This window comes from Phyllostomus hastatus, unplaced genomic scaffold (genome assembly GCF_019186645.2).
Source record: "Phyllostomus hastatus isolate PE091 unplaced genomic scaffold, TTU_PhHast_1.1 phas_contig_64, whole genome shotgun sequence".
Taxonomy (NCBI): Eukaryota; Metazoa; Chordata; class Mammalia; order Chiroptera; family Phyllostomidae; genus Phyllostomus; species Phyllostomus hastatus.
The window spans coordinates 11,041,979-11,061,923 of record NW_025333928.1 but is presented as its reverse complement, the minus strand read 5'-3'; the positions used below and the strand labels follow the sequence as shown (position 1 = coordinate 11,061,923).

Here is a 19,945-nt window from a genome sequence, read left to right as displayed (position 1 = left end):
TGGTTATGTTGATCGCTTTGATGTTTAGGTTCCACATAAGCAAGAAAACACCTTCTTGACAGTTATTTCCACATGCACTTGTCTACAAAAATGTTCCATTTTTAAAACAAATCATGATGGGCCATGAAAAATGCATACTTTACAATAACATGGAATGAAAGACATCGTGGGGCAAGCAAAATAAACCAGAGCAACCGCACCAAAGGCCGGTTTTCATCCAAAGAAGGCAGTGATGTGGGTATGGTGGGATTGGAAGAGAGCCCTCTATTATGAGCTCCTTCTGGAAAAGCAAACTGTTAATTCCAACAAGTACTCTCAATGAGACCAACTGAAATCAGCACTTGATGAGGCGAGTCTGGAATTAGTCAACAGAAAATGCATAATTTTCCATCAGGATAATAAAAGACCGTATATTTTTTTGATGCCCAGGCAAAAACTTAATAGCTTGGCTGGGAAGTTCTCATTTATCTGCTGATAATTCACCAGACATTGCACCTTTGGATTTCCGTTTATTTAGTCTTCACAAATTCTCTTAATGGAAAAAATGTGATTCCCTGGAAGACTGCAAAAGGCACCTGTAACAGTTCTTTACTCAAAAAGATACAAAATTTTGGGAAGATGGAATTATGAAGTTGCCTGAAAGGTGGCAGATGGTAGTGGAACAAAACAGTGAATACATTGTTCAATAAAGTTATTGGCAAAAACAAAAAATTTATCTTTTAGTTTTATGTTAAAACCAAACAAACTTTTTGGCCAACCCAATAGAACATTGTTAGCTCTTGGGAATCCCCCATCCTCCCCCATCACAACCCCTCTGTCCAGAGGGCATTGCTCTCCTGACATGTGAAAATCATTTACCGCAAACTGAACTTCTTAAAATGACACTATCTCTGTTTCCCAGGATCAGGAGTCAAGTCTCGGTAGGGTTCTCACAGGCTACAGTCCGGGCCTCATCTGAGCTGTTCTGGAGAAGGCCAGGCCCACGTGGTGGTTGGCAGCACTCAGCTGCCTTCCTGCTCCCAGCAAGAGGCCTCCGTAGGGCGGCCCACAACAGGGCAGCTTGCATGTTCAAAGCCAGCAAGGGAGAGGTTTTTTCTTTTCTCTTAAACTCCACAGACAACATTATTTTACACACAGTGTACTTGCCACTTTCTTTGTTATTCCCTTTTACATCTCAGTCTTCTCCTTAGGGTCACTTTCTTTCTGCCTCAAGTACATTCCTGGTAGAATCGGGATTGGGTGAGGCAAATGAGGCACCTGGGGCACAAAACTGAAAGACGTACAGGGGCTGCAGTCTGGATAATTTAGTCTGACCTGTTTCTAAGATCACTTATTCTGTGATTATGTTTTATTCCTTATACTTATCCATTGAATTTTAGTTTTTGATGACTCTATTCTTCATTTCTAAAAGTTCTTTTTCATGTGTTGTCACTTTTTATATTTTATAGCTCTTTGCAGGTACTTAAAATCTCGTCTCTGATTTCGTAGATGTAGTAAGCACACGGCATCGGATCTGACATCTTCGGTGCCTGACATATTTGTGAGTCTGTTCTGCTGATTCTTGTGTCTGCTGGTCTTCGTTCTGGTGCTTTATTTCCATGTGCTCGGTGAATTTGCCAGTTGTTGCCCTTTGTGGCCTGTAATAAAGTGGCTTTATAGAGAAAGGATTTCTTTGCCTCTGCTGGGTGCCTAAAAAGATTTCAGTGAGGGGATCACTGGGGTGATAGGAACTTGGCCTGGAAAGCTACAAAGTGTCAGCATGTGATTTCAATTTATCAGTGAGTTGCTTTCCCTTTTCTGCTGAACACCAAGATGGTTTTATTTATTTTTTATTTTTATTTTTTCCAGACTCCATGCTTGGGGAAAATAGGGAATTCACCCACTGCTTTTTGGGGCCCCAGCTTCTTTAAAAAAGATTTTATTTACGTATTTTTTAAAAATATTTTATTTATTTATTTTTAGGGAGGGAAGGGAGGGAGTGGGAGAGAGAAAGAGAGAGAGGGAGATCAATGTGCGGTTGCTGGGGGTTATGGCCTGCAACCCAGGAATGTACCCTGGCTGGGAATTGAACCTGGGACACTTTGGTTCCCAGCCCGCACTCAGTCCACTGAGCTACACCAGCCAGGGCTTATTTACTTATTTTTTTAGAGAAGAAAGGAGGGAGAAAGAAAGGGAGAGAAACATTGACATGTGAGAGAAACAGCAATTAGTTGCTTCTCACATGCCCCAACTGGGGACCCAGCCTAGAACCCAGGCCTGTGCCCTGACTGGGAATTGAACCAGCGGCCTTTTAATTCATAGGCTGGTGCTCAGTCCACTGAGCCACACCAGCCAGGGCTGGTGCCCCAGCCTTATGGGCAAGAATCATCTGTTGGGGCCCTGACTGATATGGCTCAGTTGTTTGGGTGATGAAGTACAAAGAGAAAGGTCACCGGTTTCATTCCCAGTCAGGGAACATACCTGGGTTGAGGGTTCAGTCCCCAGTTAAGGTATGTGCGAGAGGCAACCGATCAATGTTTCTCTCTCCCATTGATGTTTCTTTCCCTCTTTCTCCTTCCCTTCCCATCTCTCTAAAAATAAATAAATAAAATATATATTTTTTAAAGTCATCTATTAGGCACATCATCTTGTATTGACCCTTTTAACCCATGAGCCCATGAGGAAAAAATCCCAGCCCAAGTAATTTCAATGCTGTGATCACCTGGGTTTTTGGCTTGAAAATTCCTTATGAGGTCTGTCTAGAAGGTATCCAGCCATGTAATAATAAAAATAGAGACATTTATTGAAGAAGATACAGGATAAAAGAAATACTGTACATAGGACAATGACCCCTCAGTCCCCTTCAAAGTAGGCACCTTGGGACCTCACACAATTCTCTGAATGACCATCAGCTGCCCTATTGTATTTTCCTGAATTTCATCAAGGGTCTCATATCACTTCCCTTTCCGAGGTGATTTTAGTTTTGGGTAAAGCCAAAAGTTGCAGGACACCAAATCTGGGCTGTAGCTGGGCTGAGTCATCTGGGTGATTTGATGTTTCACCAAAAAACTGCATGAGACGTGATGCATGAGTGGGCATGTTGTGTGATGAAACTGCCAATCACCTTTTGTTGCCCACAGCTATGGCCTTCTGAATCATCTGAGTAGTTTCCCCGGAAGAGTGTTCAAACTTAGTGTAAAATCTGATGCAGATTCCTTGCTCTACTTGCTCACTTTGAATGCAACAGCCACACAGTACACATGCTCACTCAATGGCATCTCCTGCCCTCAATGACTAGCACAGGGAAGTCATTACTGCTCATGGATGTACATTCCAGTCCACTCGCCCTGGCTGCTGGGTTACACCGATGTCGTGTGAATTGTTCTCGTTACAGTAATAATGGCTGGACTTTTCCCAGATAGACCTCGTATATCTCATTGGCCCTCTGATGCTTTTAAGAAGAGTTAAGCCATTTTGTCCAGAAGTTTTAGTTATTCACAAATAGAACTGTAGCCTCTTTTCCCAGCTTGGAAATGGCAGCTCAGATCAGGCAAAGCCTTGGAGCAAGTGACAGGGACCAGAGGCCTGAAGGAAGATCTGGGTTTATCTGGCAGAAGGGTCCCTCACCCCCAAAAAATAAAGATAAAAAATGGGCAAGAAATTTCAATGTATGAGACAGACTGATGGTTTTCTACAGGTCTAAAGAAGGGCTTCTGTGGACTAATCTGACAACACCGCAGTAGGCAGTGGGCAAAGGACACAAATGGGCAAGTCACCAGGCGTAATGACGGCACCAACAATGTTTACCTTTATGAGCAATCAAATACATAAATGGGAACTAGCAACCTCAGAGAGCAGTGAGCAGGTGCAGGTGCTTGTCTCCTGCTGATGAGCCTGTACAGAAGGCAATTTTGGTAATATTGTCAAAAAGCCGTAGCATTGGACACATTACCCCAGAAATGCCACTTCTCTAAAATCCCCCCCAAGGAAATAATTATGTTTGTGTGTAGAAATTTAGCTACCTATATTCAGGGCAAGGTATTCTGTAAATTATTCGTGAAGATGAAAAACATACATACAAGTGAGAAATCACTCCTACCCCCAACCACTTTGCTTCTCTGGGACCATATCGAGTTGGTTGACGATTGCCTTCTTTGTCCTTTTCGTCCCATGCCTGCGAAAAACTGCTGCCAACATTTAGTGTGGATTGTCTTCAAGTTTTCTTGTAATGACTGTATCAATATAAAAAAGGACTTAGCCTGCACACACCGACCTGCAGCGTGCTGTTACTTGGATGTCGGCACTGCCCCTGTCTGTGCTCAGAGGCTGACCTCACCCTCTGTCGTGACTGATCAGTGGTCTCTTACTGGACTCTACCATAATTTACTGAACTTTTCTCCTATTATTTCTCTGCTCTAATGAGCAGTTCTGTAAAGAACATCACTGTACATAACATGTTTATACATACATGTGTGCCACCCTTTTCTGTAGGGTACATTCCCTGAAGCAGGACTGAAGAACTGAATGTGCACTTTTTAAATGTGAAGGGTAAGTAAGACCAGTGGTGTGCTAGAGCCTGCTTCGATTATCTTGTATTAAATTTTCAGGAAGTCTGAGAGCTAACTGTTAAACACAACCACTATTACAAATTATGTTAATTTACAAATAAATAGGTCATGTTAAACACAAAGCTAATAAATACTGAAAACTCATCACTGCCTAATTATGTTACTACACTTTACTGTTAACTGAGTTCACATTTCTGGTGTCTGGACAATAGAAATACAACACAGTAGCAGCTACTGTGCATCCCCTCCTAATTTCCCACTCACTGATAGCATACATAGCTTGAAATTAGCCATGATGGCAATATTGAAGTCATGGAAATGGGCAAATGCTACAAACCAGCCCCCTCCCCCTTTTTCCAGAGTGCCAGTTGCCAAACATTTGCTGGCCCACAACTGTATACAACCGAATTAAAGTTCTATATTATGAAGAAGTTGTACATTAAGTTACACTTCTACCAGAAGAGTCTTACTGGATCTTGTTTTTAAAATATGTTTTCAGGACAGGTATCTCATTAATGAGCATTTTAATTTTGCATGGCTTTGTGTATTGTTGCAAATGTCGTGGCCATCGGTGCACTGCAAATTGCCTTATTCCTGTGGCTTATTTTTCTGTTGGGTTGACTGACTTCAAGAAGAAAAAGGCCGAGGAAAGTGAGGAGAAAGAATTTGGAGGTCTAGTGATAACAACCCTTTGCTCTTTGTGGCAGATATTTTTCTCCAATTACTTTTTAAATTTTGCTTATTTTTTTTTCTCCCCATACCAAGTACTTTTCTCTTTAGGTAGTCCAATGTGCCCACTTTTTCCAATATCACTTTGAGGGTATCATTTCTTAAGAAAAATATCTCTAGATGTCCCTAGAACTACCTGGAGGGCTGTACATTAAATGCTACTTTGTTACATTTCTGGGAAGGGCTATTTCTGCCAGTGTGTGTGTTTACATCTGTGTTAGTGTGTGGTCTGTCTCTGTGTGTGTCACATGTGTGCCCTGAATCTAAACTCCCATGTCCTCCATTTGTTCACACCTAGTTTCCCCATGTGTCAGGTGGGAATTGGAACAATCATGGGTGTGCTGGACCCACTGAGATACATAAGAAGGGACAGTAAGTGAAGTAGTTACTGCATTTCCCGAAGTTTCTACACTGACCGTAATTGATTTTATGAGGAAAAAAAATTTTAAAGAAACCTGTTCTTCTGTCTCCTTAGAAATGTGGCTGTAGGTAGGACTCTGGCCCAGCTCCCTGGTCCACTACATGACTGGGTGCTGGGGCAGGACGCACCTCCTTCCACCAGGTCCAGAGTCTGGCAAGTGGGGGTTTCACCCCAAGCCTCCTGGATCCCCAAAGTCCCCAGTACTCTTCTAGATCCACAGTGCTGTTGTTCAGGTTGGGCTCTGATGAGTCCTATCTGCACCGCCAGGGGGCGCCGTTCCCTAATTTTCTTAAGGGCTGTACCTCGCTACCTGGCTCCTTGCCCTCAGTTCTACGCGGGTGAGGGACCAGGTCCCGAATACCCAGATCTGTGGAGTCACCTGAAGCGAGTAGCTCTGGGGAGGGGCCGGGCCTCGTCAGCTAGGGCAAGCCTATGACCCCCCGACATTCTACCCGACTCTCGACTCTCGAGGGTCTGAAGCCTCGGGTGTGGGTCTCCAAGTGGCTGCAGCCAAGGGTGTGGTGGGTCTGGGTTTAAGATACGCACCTGGGACTCGTTGCGCCAAACGCCACTGGCAGCCGAGGATAGGGTAACTGGAATCTCCGCTGGGCCACCCAGGGCGTCTAGCGGAAGTGGGCCAGGGGCACGCCCAGCTCTTACCGTAGGGGGATGTGCAGCTCAGGCCCCTCCAGACCCCCATCCTTCCTTTGGTGGGAGGGCAGCACTTCTCACCAATCCCTTCAGGACCCTTGCTCGCACGCCCCAGGGAACACATGCACGCACGCGGCTGAGGCTTTTTTGGGGGGACTTTACTCAGACACTAGACCGTCACAGGAAGGGAACGCTGTGGGGTCCCGCGATCATTCACCCCTAGTTTAGTGATAGTTGGAGGTCAGGGCCAAAATCACGTGGCTCAGAAATTTGTCCAGCGAGGCCTGCAGGGCGGGGCTGAAGTCTCCAGGGTAGTACCGGGCAAGGGTCACCAGCAGGCAGTGGCACAGGAGCTGCGGAGGGACAGAGTGGTCCCCACCAAGGTCCATCTGTCCTCCCATACTCTTCCCTTGTGGGAGTGCCCCCCACCCCCATTGAGAGGGTCCAGCCCTCACCTTGAAGTGGACCGGGTCCACTTGCAGCTTGTGCGCGTGCAGGTTGCTCAGAGCTGACAGGGCGCCAGGCAGGTCGTCCAGGTGGTCCACGGCCAGGGACAACGCGTCCGCCACCTTCTGGCCGTGGGCTTTGACCTGAGCAGAGCCGGGTCTCAGGTCCAGGTGGAGGAAGTAGGTCTTGGTGGAGGGGAAGGCCAGGAAGGTCCTTCGGGAGGAACAGCGAGTGAGGTGCTACCCTGGGTTGGGTAGGGGCTTGGGGAGGAGGGCACCGTGAGGGGTGGGGGAGCCGTTCCCGCGGCGGTCAGGAAGGCAGGTGATCCTAGAGGGCGCTAGGGCCTCCCCGCACCTCTCCAGGGCCTCCGTCGTGTAGATGCCCACGTTGTTACCCAGCTTTCTCCACAGCGCACACAGTGCCTCCCTGTCCGCTGAAGACAGGACCATCTTGGAACCTCAGACCCGTGGTGCGAGCTCAGCGACAACTGCGCCCGCGCCAGTGGGCCGGCGGGTCCCTACGGCCTCTAGGGGGTGCCAGGTCGCAGTCTTGTCTCTAGGGAACCGAGAGCATCCAATCCCCATCTGCTCTGACCTGGGACCTTCCCAATTGCGCTGGACTCCAAGGACCCCGTTTTTGTAGTGTTTATTCTGTGGAAACCAATATTTAATACATATTATTATTAGGGAACACTAAATTTTAGCATGCATTTTGGCATTGCTTGTCAGCTTATTCTACCTCCTTCCCAAGTCTGACACCTACCTCCCTGAGTCTATTTTCTCAATTATTGTGTAAAATGAATATAATTTATTCTTCTAAAGGTCGTTGTGAGAATTAAATGGGTGGGAAATGCTAAGTTCCTCACTCATAGCAGATGTTTCTTTCAGGACAGTGGTCATGTGTTGAGTGCCTAGGATATGTCGTAATAATAGCTAACACCTGTGCGGCACTGGTTCTGTGCCAGGCACCACTCTTTTTGTGGTGGTGGTGGTGGTGGCGGCAGTAAAACTCCTGTATCATAAAATGTGCTATCTTAGTCATTTTAACACCCACAATTCAGGCCCCAGCTTCTGTGGCTCTGTTGGTTGGGCATCCTGCAAAGCAAAAGGTTGTGAGTGGGATTCCCAGTCAGGATGCATGACTGGATTGCAGGTTCCACCCCCCCCCACCTCCAGATCAAGTTTCTCTCCCTTTTTTCCCCCCTCTCTAAAAAAATCAAGTGTACAATTTGGTGTCTTTAATTACATTTCCACTGTCGTGCGACTGTCATCACTATTCCATTCCAGAACTTTCTTGTCATCCCAAAGAGAAGCTCTGTATCCGTTAGCAGTCCCTCCACAGCCCTTCTCCTCTGGCCCCGGGCAGCCACCAGTGTGCTCCCTGACGCTGGATTCGCCCATTCTGGGCATCTCACATGAACAGAGTGATGCAGTATACTGTCTTTTGTGTCTGGCTTCTTTCACCTAGCACATTTTCAAGGTTTATACACCTTGTACTATGTATCAGTAATCCACTGGCTTTTATGGCTGAACAACATTCCATTGTATGGGTGAACCACACTTTGTTGGTCTCTTCATCAGTTGATGGACACTTGGCTTGTTCTCTCATTTTTCCTAGTAAAATGAGGAAGACCACCTCTTATTGAGGGCTCAGACTTTGCCGTGAACTGTGCTGAAAGCATCACAAACTGAGGCAGGGGACCTGCTGTCTGATTTTCCAAGGACCACTCTTGAACCCAGGGGAGAAAGGACACTGCTCTCCAGTGGAAGCTTGGAGCTGGACAGCAGCCAGGACCTGACTCAGCAAGGCCTCACTCTGAGCCTGCAGCACTGGGGGCTGCTCTGTGGGGAGGAAGCACATTGGGGCGCAGGCTCTTTGGCCCTCCCTCTTCTCTCCCTGCAGTACTGGCTGAGTCAGAGGGTGCCAGCCTGCCATGGGTGTTGAGCTGGGCCCCCAAACTGGGTCTCCAAACCTGTAATAACTCCAAGATGAGAGTGTCTACAGAGTGAACCTCCTGGAGGTGGCCCCAGGTGAAAAGGGTGCCTCCAGGAAATTGCCTGGCATCTGCAATTTTATCTAGACTCTGCATGTGCTTGGGAGGCACTCGATGGAGAGGGGAGTATACAGTTCAACTCTGAGTGCGACCCATCTGGCTTCCCCACTGTCCACCTCTGGGAGGAGCCCTTGGAGAGCTCAGAGTTACTAGGCTGGAGTCTCCCTAGCTCTGAATGTCAATGCCATAGACTGTAAAGATAGAAAATGATTCTATTATTTAAGTAAACTTGTGTTGAATAGCAAAACCTCAAGAATGAATTGTAGGAAGGGGAATGTAGGCAGCAAAGCACTCCAGGGTGAGAGTGGCGGGGTTGCCCGTGAATCTCAGGCGGTGGCAGGACTGCAGCCACTCCTTCCTCTGCCTTTTATCCCCTGCCCTCTCTTCGCCCGCTGCGGAGACGCCTCTGGTCCGAGGCAAGGAGAACCACCCCCACCCTTGGCACGTTCGGGGGCACAGACAACCGAGGCCACGCGGGTTGCAGCCTACTCAGACTTTATTCAAGGATCAGGAAGTGCGGGGGCGCGCAGCGCAAAGGGGCCCCGACCCAGGACAGGGATAGCCGCGGCTCCAGCTTAACGGTATTTGGAGGTCAGCACGGTGCTCACGGAGGCCAGGAACTTGTCCAGGGAGGCGTGGACGGCAGGGGTGAAATCAGAGGGGAGGTGGCTGGCCAGAGTCACCAGCAGGCAGTGGCTCAGGAGCTGTGAAGAGAGGCGGTGTCAGGGGGCCTTGGAGCGCGGCCTCCGGCGCTCCACCCCCTGGAACCCCCTGGAACCCGCGGGAGCCCTCTGCCCAGATCTCTGCCTCCCGGCCCCCAGCGCTCACCTTGAAGTTGACGGGGTCCACACGCAGCTTGTAGGCGTGCAGGTCGCTCAGAGCGGACAGGGCGCCGGGCAGGTCGTCCAGGTGGCCCACGGCGGTGGTCAGGGCGTCAGCCACCTTCTTGCCGTGGCCCTTGACCTGAGCGGAGCCGTGGGCCAGGTCGAAGTGAGGGAAGTAGGTCTTGGTGGTGGGGAAGCTCAGGAACATCCTGCGGGCAGAAGGGGGTGGGAGGCGGGGTTGAAGGTGGGAGTGGTGGGTCCAGGGCGGGGGCATGAGCCTTGGGTTCAGAGGAATCCGAGGGGCTGGCTGGCCTGTTCTGGCAGGTCGGCGTTCTAGACCCTGAGATCTCGGGGATGTGGGCGCCAGCCAGGCCGGAGCCCACCGAGGCGTTGCCCGCAGGCCCGCGGGCCGGTGTTGAGGCCCGGGGTCCAGCAGGGGAAGGGAGGTCCTCACCTCTCCAGGGCCTCTGCACCATAGTCGCCGGCCTGGCCGCCAACCTTATCCCAGGCGGCCTTGACGTTGGTTTTGTCGGTGGCGGACAGCACCATGGTTGGTTCTTTCTGAGTCTGTGTGCGGACCAGAAGGGTGGTGGGCGGCGAGTGTGCGGGGCTTTTATGCCTGGGGAGCGAGGGGCACGCCCGCCCGGGCGGCGCTCATTGGCTGGCTGAGAGCCCGGAAAACACCTCTAGGCCTGCACAGCAGGGGGCGCCCCAGCAGAGCCGGCACCTGGCGGGAGAGGTGGAGGTGTTGCTCGTAGTTTGCGGAGGAACCCAGTGTCCCGGGGCCTAGATATTTCTTTCTCCCAGTGGCTGCTTCTTGACCGCTGCATCCACCTCCTCTGGAAGTGATATCCTCACCCCACTTGCTGGAGGTCGGTTACTAGAGGTGGGTCGATGCTGACTCTTCCACTGCATTAGTTCATGACACTCTTTAGGGTCTCTGAGCTTCCCTAGGCCCAGGTTGCTCTCTCCTGAGGACCTGCCCTGGACCTAGGCTTGGTATGCGCTGGGCATGTTTAATTTTGGCAGGATCAAGGAATGAATGGGCTATTGAGGGGGGAAGAAGGAAGAAAGATCTCACCTAGTTCAGGGCAGAGAGAGATAGGTGTATGCACAAGGAAGTCCTTGTTCACATGTTGTCAAAAATCCCTGCCTTTCCCTGGCTGGTGTGGCTCAGTGGACTGAGCATGGGCCTGCGAACCAAAGGGTCGCGGGGTTGGATTCCCAGTCAGGGCACATGCCTGCGTTTCGGGCCAAGTCCCCAGCTGGGGGCGCTAGAGAACAACCATGGATGTTTCTCTCCCCTTTCTCCTTCCCTCCCCCTTTCTAAAAATAAATAAATAAAATCTTAAAAAACATATATTCCTGCCTGGAATCCCTCCTGCTCCCCTTCAGTCTTAATTGTTCCAGCCCCTTTTCCCCCACAAATAATCACTGCGTTTGATTGAGCACCTGTGGAGGGGGACAAATACTGAGGGACGTGATCCATATGGCTGGAGTGGGGGCTCCTGGTTTGAGCTGCGTCTCCCAGGGTGGTGGCTCTGTAGCCTCATCTTGGGAACTCATCAAGGTGGCCTCTCCCATTGAGGATCCCTGTATGATTGTATGAAGGGCTGTCTCTCTCCCTGACTGACCAAATGGTCCTGATTCACAATGATACCTCTCCACCCCCAGTTCCCCAAATTTTGCCTGAGGCAAGACTCAATAGGTAAATAGTGATTGCATTAGTAAATAAAGCAACTGTTTAACAAGAGCTGAGCTTTCAACCTAGTTAGGGACACAGACAGTCATAAAATCATCACCAGTCATATAGTCTGGAACCTCATTAAAGGCCCCTAAGAAAGCATGAAGGGCGTGGATGAGGCATTCAAGTATATTAGGGTTAGTCTGAGAATCATGGTAGGCTTCCCTGAGGAGGTGAGACTGGAGGATGAGTATTAGGTGGAGTAGGGTGGGGGGAACCCCCACTTGGCTTGTGGGGGACCAGGGGGAGAGAGGGCCTCTGTGGCTGCAGAATAGAGAGGGCAGATGTGGTGGGTGTGAGGAAGCAGGCCAGCCCCTGCAGGATGGGGGAAGAGAGGGACTGCCAGTGAAACAGTGAGAAGCGGCAGGATTTCCGGCTGGTGCGGTCTCCTTACCGGTGCCAAGTGATGGTCCCTTGGTCTAGTTGGTGGTAGGGAATTACTGCTGAGGCTAAACATCAGCACTGAGTGAAAAGGGAAGTCATTGATATGCCCACCCCTCTGCCCGCATCCCTCTCCTAGGAGCTTCACTGAGGACTTGCACCGTGTGTCCAGGAGGAGCTGATGGTAGAACTGACGTGGGCGGAGAAGAAAGCAGCTCAGACAAGCCTCAGCAAGGCTCCCTTGGGCTTGGTCCTCCGTGTCTGCTCTTCTCATTTCGTTCCTCCTGGACCCTCCCCCCACTTCATTCCACTTCTCCTTCCCACAGCTCTTCACTCTTCCTGATTTTGTCCCCGGCCCCAGGCCCAGTCCTGGCTCTGAAGAATAAAAAGCATAAGACACGGGGGGCTTAGAAGCAGCGAATTCCACTCCCCAGACCTGGGACAAACCCCTGCTTTTGCACCTTGCTCCAATCCTCCTGCCCCCAAGTCCTTTTAAGGCAAGACTTAGAGAACATATCTCAGTCAATGGCTTACATTTGTCATATAGGAAGAGCTCCCACACATATATAAGGAAAAATGCAGGGAGCTCAAGTGAAAAATTGGCAAAGGAAATTAACAAAAATATAGAAATAACCAATGCGTTGATGAAAACGAGACGGTGGAATAAATGGGCCAGAAGAGATGTAGAGAAGATGCAGTTGAGTGGGAAGAGCAGGCTGCAGACAAATATTCATGTTACAATGGCATTTCTGACAAAAATGTGTAGTTGTGGATGTACCTGTGTTCCCTTAGCACAGGATAGGGGCCAGTGGGCGCAGTCCCAAACTCTTGACTTGAACTTCTGCAGGGGTGGGAGGACAGGGCAAGGGACACCATCTCCCTACTTTGAATAACACAAAAAGAGCGTGTGTGTGTGTGTGTGTGTGTGTGTGTGAAAGCATAGATGGATTTTAACTTATTTTTTAATTGTTTTTCTTCTTTAAAACAAAAGTGAGGCAAAAATGAGGACTATGAGGCAGAGGACAAGTGCATGGTGGAGAGGAAGGTGCAACTCCCCAGATCTTCGGGGGTCCCATGTCCAAAAAGCAAAGTGGTGAGCCAGGGGTTTGCCACGCTCCCAAACCTTTTGCCCAGTGCTGTGTGTTGTCCTAGAGATTGGGGCTGGGCTGGGGCACTGATGCTGTCCCTCAGGTGCTGCAGGGCCAGGTGGAGTGTGCAAGATTCCAATGTGGAGCCAACCGCTCCAGCACCTGGGACAGCCTATTCAACTCTATTCCTCACAGCTCTGTAGATCAGCTGGGAGACCCCAGGAACCTCTGGCAACAGAGGGGCATCGAGCTGGGGGACGCAGGGCTGGGAACACAACGAGCTGTTAATGTGCCTCATGAAATGCCAAGCAAGCAAGCAAAGTACTCTGGTAAAGTGCTCCCTGCGGGCGCCCTGACCAGCGATTCCCCTCTTCCCAGGCAGTCCTGCCCACCTGCCTGCAGAGCTTCATTGGCATCTTTGCAGAGGGTGCTGGGAACTTTGATCCCCATTCCAACTCGCATTCTCTCTAGTAGGGAGGAGGTGGGAACTTCATGAAGATTGTCTAGCACCTGCCTTTGTGCCAGGAGCTGCATAGTTTGGGGAGTTGATTGTTTGGTTTTATTTTAATCTAGATTGTTTGTTTGGCAGTGACCAGTCAGAGACACTTTAGAGTGGTGACAACTCTCTCTCTCTCTCTCTCTCTCTTTCTTTTAAATCCTCACCTGAGGACCTTTTTTAAAGCATTGCTTCCGGAGAGAAAGGAAGGGAAGGAGGGAGGTAAAGATGGAGGTGGAGAGTGGAGGGGAGGAGAGAGAGAGAAAGAGAAAGAGAGAGAAAAAAAGAGAAACATTTGTACCTGCCCCAAATGGAAATCGAACCTGTTACCTGGGTATGTTCCCTGACTGGGAATCGAACCCACAGCCTTTCCTATGGAATGACTCTCCGACCAAGTGAGCCACACCGGCCAGGGTAGGTGGTGACTCTTAATAATCCCACCTCTGCCCCAGTGACGAACCCTTGGGAGTCTGGCAACTCCTGGGACAGAAGCCTGGTTCAGCGCATTCCTGGAAGCGACCATCTCAAATCTCTTCCCTTCTCCCTCTCCTTCTCTCTCTTCGCCCGCTGCGGAGACGCCTCTGGTCCGAGGCAAGGAGAACCACCCCCACCCTTGGCACGTTCGGGGGCACAGACAACCGAGGCCACGCGGGTTGCAGCCTACTCAGACTTTATTCAAGGATCAGGAAGTGCGGGGGCGCGCAGCGCAAAGGGGCCCCGACCCAGGACAGGGATAGCCGCGGCTCCAGCTTAACGGTATTTGGAGGTCAGCACGGTGCTCACGGAGGCCAGGAACTTGTCCAGGGAGGCGTGGACGGCAGGGGTGAAATCAGAGGGGAGGTGGCTGGCCAGAGTCACCAGCAGGCAGTGGCTCAGGAGCTGTGAAGAGAGGCGGTGTCAGGGGGCCTTGGAGCGCGGCCTCCGGCGCTCCACCCCCTGGAACCCCCTGGAACCCGCGGGAGCCCTCTGCCCAGATCTCTGCCTCCCGGCCCCCGCGCTCACCTTGAAGTTGACGGGGTCCACACGCAGCTTGTAGGCGTGCAGGTCGCTCAGAGCGGACAGGGCGCCGGGCAGGTCGTCCAGGTGGCCCACGGCGGTGGTCAGGGCGTCAGCCACCTTCTTGCCGTGGCCCTTGACCTGAGCGGAGCCGTGGGCCAGGTCGAAGTGAGGGAAGTAGGTCTTGGTGGTGGGGAAGCTCAGGAACATCCTGCGGGCAGAAGGGGGGGTGGGAGGCGGGGTTGAAGGTGGGAGTGGTGGGTCCAGGGCGGGGGCATGAGCCTTGGGTTCAGAGGAATCCGAGGGGCTGGCTGGCCTGTTCTGGCAGGTCGGCGTTCTAGACCCTGAGATCTCGGGGATGTGGGCGCCAGCCAGGCCGGAGCCCACCGAGGCGTTGCCCGCAGGCCCGCGGGCCGGTGTTGAGGCCCGGGGTCCAGCAGGGGAAGGGAGGTCCTCACCTCTCCAGGGCCTCTGCACCATAGTCGCCGGCCTGGCCGCCAACCTTATCCCAGGCGGCCTTGACGTTGGTTTTGTCGGTGGCGGACAGCACCATGGTTGGTTCTTTCTGAGTCTGTGTGCGGACCAGAAGGGTGGTGGGCGGCGAGTGTGCGGGGCTTTTATGCCTGGGGAGCAAGGGGCACGCCCGCCCGGGCGGCGCTCATTGGCTGGCGCGGGTCCAGGAATCTGGACTGAGGACCGCGTCTCTAGAGAGGGGGCGGTGGGCTTCCACCGCCGCCCTCACACTCTGGGTCCCGCACAGGCCGAGGTCCAGCTCTTGAGAGTCCCCTCTTTGCCGGTCCAGCGGTTCTGGGGTTCTCACACAGGTGCCTGGGCCACCCCAATCCCCTTTGCACCCAGGTGTGGCCAGAGCTGGGGAAAGCGATCTGTATTCGCCTGTCAGGGTGGGGAGCACAATTGTTGCAGAAGTGAAACACTTCGCTTTTGCTCTGCGCTTTGCCTTGTACCAAGAGCGGTCAATTGTTCATGTCAACAACGAGGACGAAGGATATTACGGGGTGAATCCTCCACACGCTGCGGCTCCCCATACGTTCCGCACGGAGGAATGTCAGCACGGGGGAACTCTGCTGAGCCACCGTCAGTCAGGGCGAGCCTTCAGCATCCCCCTCAGACTTGGGGGCCCAGCACTCTGCCGGGCTCAGCCCTTCCCCGCACCCTTCCCCCCAGCACAGACTGGGGCCGGTCACTGCGCAAACCGCCCCGTTGAGTCTGCAGAGCACCAGAATCCTCGTCCGGCCTCTTGTCCGCAAAGGTGATGGGCGAAGCGCTAAGGTTTCTGCCCCAAGCAGCAGAGTGAAGAGATTGGGGGGGGTGGGGGTGGGGGGGCGGCTTTGGCCCAGAAACGCGCAGACACTGAGGCGCAGCGTCTGGGGCCGGGGTGTGGGATGGAGGTTGGGCGGCCATGGTCCTGCCAGACACTGATCCAGCGTTATGGTCTCAGAAACTGTTGCACAACAGCCCAGCGAGGTAGGTTTCCCCGCCCCTCGTCGATGCGTCGGGCTCAGATCTCACAGAGCTTGCTGGTGGGGGAGCCCGGTGGTGGAAACCTGCTCTGCCTGCCAGACTGTGGCCAGCGAGGGTTCCACCGCACCCCCACCCCGCACCCAGGACATTCAGAGGAAGAGGTTAATCGGTCTTACAACAAGGGTTGCTGCGGATTGAGCACAGTGGTGGCGCGGAATGTGGGAGGGAGCGGGAAGGGAACACAGAGGAGGGACCAAGGAGCCCCGGACCTCGATCTCTGTGTGACCTCAGTCCAGAAACTTGGCCCCTGGGCCTGGGTGCCCGCGACGGTCTGCGGAGCAGGCCGGGATTCACACTCGCCGCTGCGGGCGTGAGGAAGGGATGGAGGGAGAATAAATGAGTGAACGCGACGTGCTGTGTTGAACGCTACGGCCCCGCGGGAGCGCCCGACGCTCTGAGACCCTTAAACGACACCCCCCCCACATTCAAGTGCCCACTCTGTCCCACCACACTCCCCCGCCACAGGAAGGCAACTGTTTTATTCAGGACTTCGGGTATCCTATCCAGACTCGGATTGTCAGCCTGGGAACCATGGTCACTCCAAGTCTGGAGAGCTCCCAGGGTCCGCTCCTGGGCCCCATTTCCTTATCCACAAAGTTTTGGGGTCCTTCCCTAAGATTCTAGGTGGCTCCCGGAGGGACCCAGAGCTTCCCTGCCCAGCAACAGTGACGTCCGCCCCAGGACCCAAAGACTGCGCATGCTCAGGTCTCCGCCTTTGAGGCCTGTTTATTGACAGGTGGGCACGGGACTCAGCGGTACTTCTCGGTGAGCACTATGGCCACGCCCGTCAGGAACTTGTCCCACGCCGCCTGCATCTCCACCGTGAACTCGTCCTGGAGGTGGGAGGCCAGCACCACTTGGAAACACTGGATCAGCAGCTGCAGGCGAAGGGGCGGGTTAGAGGGTATCTGTCCCCTCCAGTTTCTCCAGGAACCCCCAACCTCCGACTTCGCGGGAACCCCACTGCAGCTGGGGCTGTCTCACTGGGAAGTTGGCAGGGTCCACGCGTAGCACGTGAGCGTGCAGGTCCGCGAGCGGGCTCAGGGCCGCGCGCAGGTTGTCCACGTGCTGCACGGCAACGCCCACTGCCTCCAGCATGCGCTGTCCGTGGCTCAGCAGGAGCACCTCGTCAGGGCAGGCGCCCAGGTGCTTGAAGTAGATCTTGGTGCTGGGGTACACAGTGAAGAGCCTGCGGGAGCAGGTTAGTGGGGAGGGCGGGCAGCGTGGGATCCTCCAGCTCCTGCACCGCCCAGACCCCTGGAAACCCCTGTCTCTCCTGCGCTGTCCAACCCTCCCCCTCCCCTCCCCCTCCCCTTAGGCCTAACACCCATGTCTCCACCTCCCTGAGAATTCTGGAGACTTACCCCCTACTCACCTGAGCAGTAGCTCCGCCCCGAAGTGCGCCTCATGCCCTGCGATCAGGTCCCAGACCTGCGCGACGTGGGCGCGCTCCTGAGCGTTGAGCATGGCACGGGCGTGGCGTGCTCTGCCAGTCCCCGGCCGCGGGCCAGGCCTCCTTATAGCAGCACCCGCCCACCACAACCTCCCGGCGTGCGCCCCGCTTTTATCTGCAGCAGCGCGCGGGAACGCCAGCAACCTCGGCCAGCATGGGAAATGGTCACTAGGCCAGTGTCCCAAGAGCCTCGGAGGCCACGGCCTCGGGCGTCACTGGGTCACTGGCACTGACGCCCCCGCGCGTGGGTGTCTTTGTGGCGGACTTTAGGAGGAGCTGCAATGACTTCCCTGCGGGCCGAGTTACTGCTTCGCGCGCCAGGAGGGAACCCATGGGAGTATCGGGAGAAAGAGTGGGGGCATGGAACCCCCTTTTACCCCGGGGGGCCAGGAGGGGAACTGCATCAGAAATTCCCGCAGCGCGGGAGCTATGACATCAGACTTTGAAGAAAAGTCCCCTGAGTCCCCACACGCAGCCAACGAGCTCCGCGAGGGGACAGTCTTTGGGCGATTTGCAAAGACGGTTTGAGATGTAAATGCATCCAGAGGAAACCGCCTGGATGTGCCTGCGGCCGCTCTGCCCTGTTGGGGCTGCATCCCTGGGGCTCGCAGACGCAAGGACCGCCTCAAAGCGACCTGGGAGTGGCCTCCAGGCCGGGAGTGACACTACCCTCACTTTGTTCCTTCCTTTCCCTCAGCACTGAGGATGCAGGACCCGGCTCACTCCACCCTCATCCATTTATTGGGGGAGTATCGGGAGGAAGTTAGGGAGGATTTAGAGGTAGAAGAGAGTTCGCAGCCTGTCCCCCGAGGTCCCTCGCCGGCGCTCAGCGGTACTTCTCGGTCAGGACGCTGGACACGACGGACAGGAACTTGTCCCAGGCGGCGTGGGCGTCGGCCGTGAAGTCCGCGGGGAAGTGCGAGGCCACCGTCACCAGCAGGCAGTGGGACAGGAGCTGCGCGCGGGAGGGCTGCTCGGAGCGCGGGCTGGAGTGCGGCCGGGCGCGCTCCGTGTGCGGGGACCCAGCCCCTGTGGCGGACACTCCGCGCTCCTCGCGCTGCGGCCCCGCCTCTGCCCTACCCCGCCCGGCCCCGCGGCCCCGCGCCCACCTTGAAGTTGACCGGGTCCACGCGCAGAACGTAGGCGTGCAGCTCGCTCAGCTTGGACAGGGCGCCGGCGATGTTGTCGATGTTCCTGACGGCGTCGCCCACGGCGGCCACCACCTTGGAGCCGTGCGCGCGCAGGTTCGCGGAGCCGGGGTGCAGGTCGAAGTGCGGGAAGTAGGTCTTGGTCTGCGGGTAGCTGGCGAAGAGCCTGCAGGGTGGGGGCGGGGCGTGAGCGCCGGAAAAGAGCGGTCTGTCCACAGCCTTACCATCCCTCCCCTCTTCTCAGGACTTGAGGACCCAAATTCAACCCTGCCACAGTCCCTGCACACTTTCCCAGGTCCCCATTTCTCTCCCAGTCTGAAGTTTCCCACGGAGCTGCACCCCCCTCAGCTAGAGACAGCCCTCCCCCTAACCTAACCCTGCCTATTCCAGATCACAGCGGCTCCTGGCTTGTCTCCCTGCTTCCCTGCTTCCTACTGGGCCTGCACAGCCAGCTCTTCCACACCCACTGCCTCGGCGTCCTGCCCCTGTCACCTCCCCTGGCCAGAGGGGCCTCCTTCCACCCCTTCAGGGGCTCCCGGCTTCACCTTCTGGGGGAAGTAGTGCTCTCTCCAGAGGCATCCCCGGAAGACTCTTCAGAGAAATCTCTTTTGACCGGTTCTCCTCAGGGTCAGAGAGGCCAGCATCAGTGCTGGTAGCCATCTGACTGTCTCAGAAGGCACTTTGTGCCTTGGAAGAAACTGCCCTTGTCCTTCCATGTGCCTGTTCCTACTCAGGCCTCACAGCCCAAGGTCAGTCAGGCGTCTGTGCAATCCATTTTCCCCAACTCACCGGCCCCCATCTCAGAGAATCCTAAAAGCACCGACCCCTCCTCACGATCCCCTGTGCTCGCTAACCCACGTTTTCACCTACCTGGCCCCATCTCAGCCTGTCTGGCACTCACCTCTCCAGGGCCTCGATGCTGAGATCTTGCCCACGTGGATGTGATGGAGGTCTTCTTGGCCTTGGTCAGAGACATGGTGGTGACAGAGCTTGAGCTGAGTGAGCCCTGGACTGGCCTCTGAGGTGCTCAGCCCCCAGGGTCTCCTTATGCACATGGAGCCGGGGGTGGGGGGTGGCTAGGCTGGGGTCATTTTGTCAGGAGAGGGGAGGGGACAATACGGGAGGGGTCTCTTATCAAATCCAGTGACAGCGAGCATCAGAGCCTCAAGGGACAGGTGGGGTGAGGGGCTATCACTCCAGCCCCCTCCCTGGGCCACAGCCAGATCCCAGGTCCCAGTAGATAGGTGCCAAGGCTTGGGTGGAGGGTCCGAGTGTCAGTCCCACTCAGAGACTGACCTCTGTGATGACTGACCCTCACCTCCGGGTCCTTTTGATGAAAGAAGGCCCTCAGAGAAGCTTTTTAAGCTTCCTTAAGCTTCTGTAACACGACCTTATAAGCTCCATTTTACAGATGAGTAAACTGAG

At 53.9% G+C, this 19,945-nt stretch overlaps 4 protein-coding genes and 1 pseudogene across 4 annotated transcripts; all 5 read right to left on the bottom strand.

Moving 5' to 3' along the window:
* Positions 1-6,497: 6,497 nt before the first annotated feature.
* Positions 6,498-7,286, bottom strand: HBQ1 (hemoglobin subunit theta 1). The gene is made up of 3 exons (XM_045849181.1): positions 7,150-7,286; positions 6,804-7,008; positions 6,498-6,701 (listed from the first exon to the last, which is right to left on the bottom strand). Exons 1-3 carry the CDS (start codon positions 7,242-7,244, stop codon positions 6,573-6,575), a joined length of 429 nt encoding a protein of 142 aa, XP_045705137.1. The 5' UTR covers positions 7,245-7,286; the 3' UTR covers positions 6,498-6,572.
* Positions 7,287-9,326: 2,040 nt separating this feature from the next.
* LOC123825577 (hemoglobin subunit alpha) lies at positions 9,327-10,283 on the bottom strand. The gene is made up of 3 exons (XM_045849116.1): positions 10,127-10,283; positions 9,677-9,881; positions 9,327-9,552 (listed from the first exon to the last, which is right to left on the bottom strand). Exons 1-3 carry the CDS (start codon positions 10,219-10,221, stop codon positions 9,424-9,426), a joined length of 429 nt encoding a protein of 142 aa, XP_045705072.1. The 5' UTR covers positions 10,222-10,283; the 3' UTR covers positions 9,327-9,423.
* A 3,751-nt stretch (positions 10,284-14,034) lies between these two features.
* On the bottom strand, positions 14,035-14,984 carry LOC123825583 (hemoglobin subunit alpha). Its single transcript, XM_045849121.1, has 3 exons — positions 14,836-14,984; positions 14,384-14,588; positions 14,035-14,260 (listed from the first exon to the last, which is right to left on the bottom strand). The coding sequence occupies exons 1-3, from the start codon at positions 14,928-14,930 to the stop codon at positions 14,132-14,134; spliced, it is 429 nt and encodes a 142-aa protein (XP_045705077.1). The 5' UTR covers positions 14,931-14,984; the 3' UTR covers positions 14,035-14,131.
* A 1,649-nt stretch (positions 14,985-16,633) lies between these two features.
* HBM (hemoglobin subunit mu) lies at positions 16,634-17,447 on the bottom strand. The gene is made up of 3 exons (XM_045849174.1): positions 17,295-17,447; positions 16,904-17,108; positions 16,634-16,797 (listed from the first exon to the last, which is right to left on the bottom strand). Exons 1-3 carry the CDS (start codon positions 17,384-17,386, stop codon positions 16,669-16,671), a joined length of 426 nt encoding a protein of 141 aa, XP_045705130.1. The 5' UTR covers positions 17,387-17,447; the 3' UTR covers positions 16,634-16,668.
* Positions 17,448-18,198: 751 nt separating this feature from the next.
* Positions 18,199-19,496, bottom strand: LOC123825542 (annotated as a pseudogene).
* Between the last annotated feature and the right edge of the window lie 449 nt (positions 19,497-19,945).

What these genes read in the sequence shown, in the direction of transcription:
- HBQ1 (XM_045849181.1), bottom strand. Translation starts at nt 7,244, where the DNA reads ATGGTCCTGTCTTCAGCGGACAGGGAGGCACTGTGTGCGCTGTGGAGA. An exon ending in ACGACGGAGGCCCTGGAGAG is followed by an intron (nt 7,009 to 7,149) that starts GTGCGGGGAGGC and finishes TTCCTCCCGAAG; the next exon opens with GACCTTCCTGGCCTTCCCCT. An exon ending in TGGACCCGGTCCACTTCAAG is followed by an intron (nt 6,702 to 6,803) that starts GTGAGGGCTGGA and finishes GTCCCTCCGCAG; the next exon opens with CTCCTGTGCCACTGCCTGCT.
- LOC123825577 (XM_045849116.1), bottom strand. Translation starts at nt 10,221, where the DNA reads ATGGTGCTGTCCGCCACCGACAAAACCAACGTCAAGGCCGCCTGGGAT. An exon ending in GGTGCAGAGGCCCTGGAGAG is followed by an intron (nt 9,882 to 10,126) that starts GTGAGGACCTCC and finishes TTCTGCCCGCAG; the next exon opens with GATGTTCCTGAGCTTCCCCA. An exon ending in TGGACCCCGTCAACTTCAAG is followed by an intron (nt 9,553 to 9,676) that starts GTGAGCGCTGGG and finishes CTCTCTTCACAG; the next exon opens with CTCCTGAGCCACTGCCTGCT.
- LOC123825583 (XM_045849121.1), bottom strand. Translation starts at nt 14,930, where the DNA reads ATGGTGCTGTCCGCCACCGACAAAACCAACGTCAAGGCCGCCTGGGAT. An exon ending in GGTGCAGAGGCCCTGGAGAG is followed by an intron (nt 14,589 to 14,835) that starts GTGAGGACCTCC and finishes TTCTGCCCGCAG; the next exon opens with GATGTTCCTGAGCTTCCCCA. An exon ending in TGGACCCCGTCAACTTCAAG is followed by an intron (nt 14,261 to 14,383) that starts GTGAGCGCGGGG and finishes CTCTCTTCACAG; the next exon opens with CTCCTGAGCCACTGCCTGCT.
- HBM (XM_045849174.1), bottom strand. Translation starts at nt 17,386, where the DNA reads ATGCTCAACGCTCAGGAGCGCGCCCACGTCGCGCAGGTCTGGGACCTG. An exon ending in GGGGCGGAGCTACTGCTCAG is followed by an intron (nt 17,109 to 17,294) that starts GTGAGTAGGGGG and finishes CTGCTCCCGCAG; the next exon opens with GCTCTTCACTGTGTACCCCA. An exon ending in TGGACCCTGCCAACTTCCCA is followed by an intron (nt 16,798 to 16,903) that starts GTGAGACAGCCC and finishes CTTCGCCTGCAG; the next exon opens with CTGCTGATCCAGTGTTTCCA.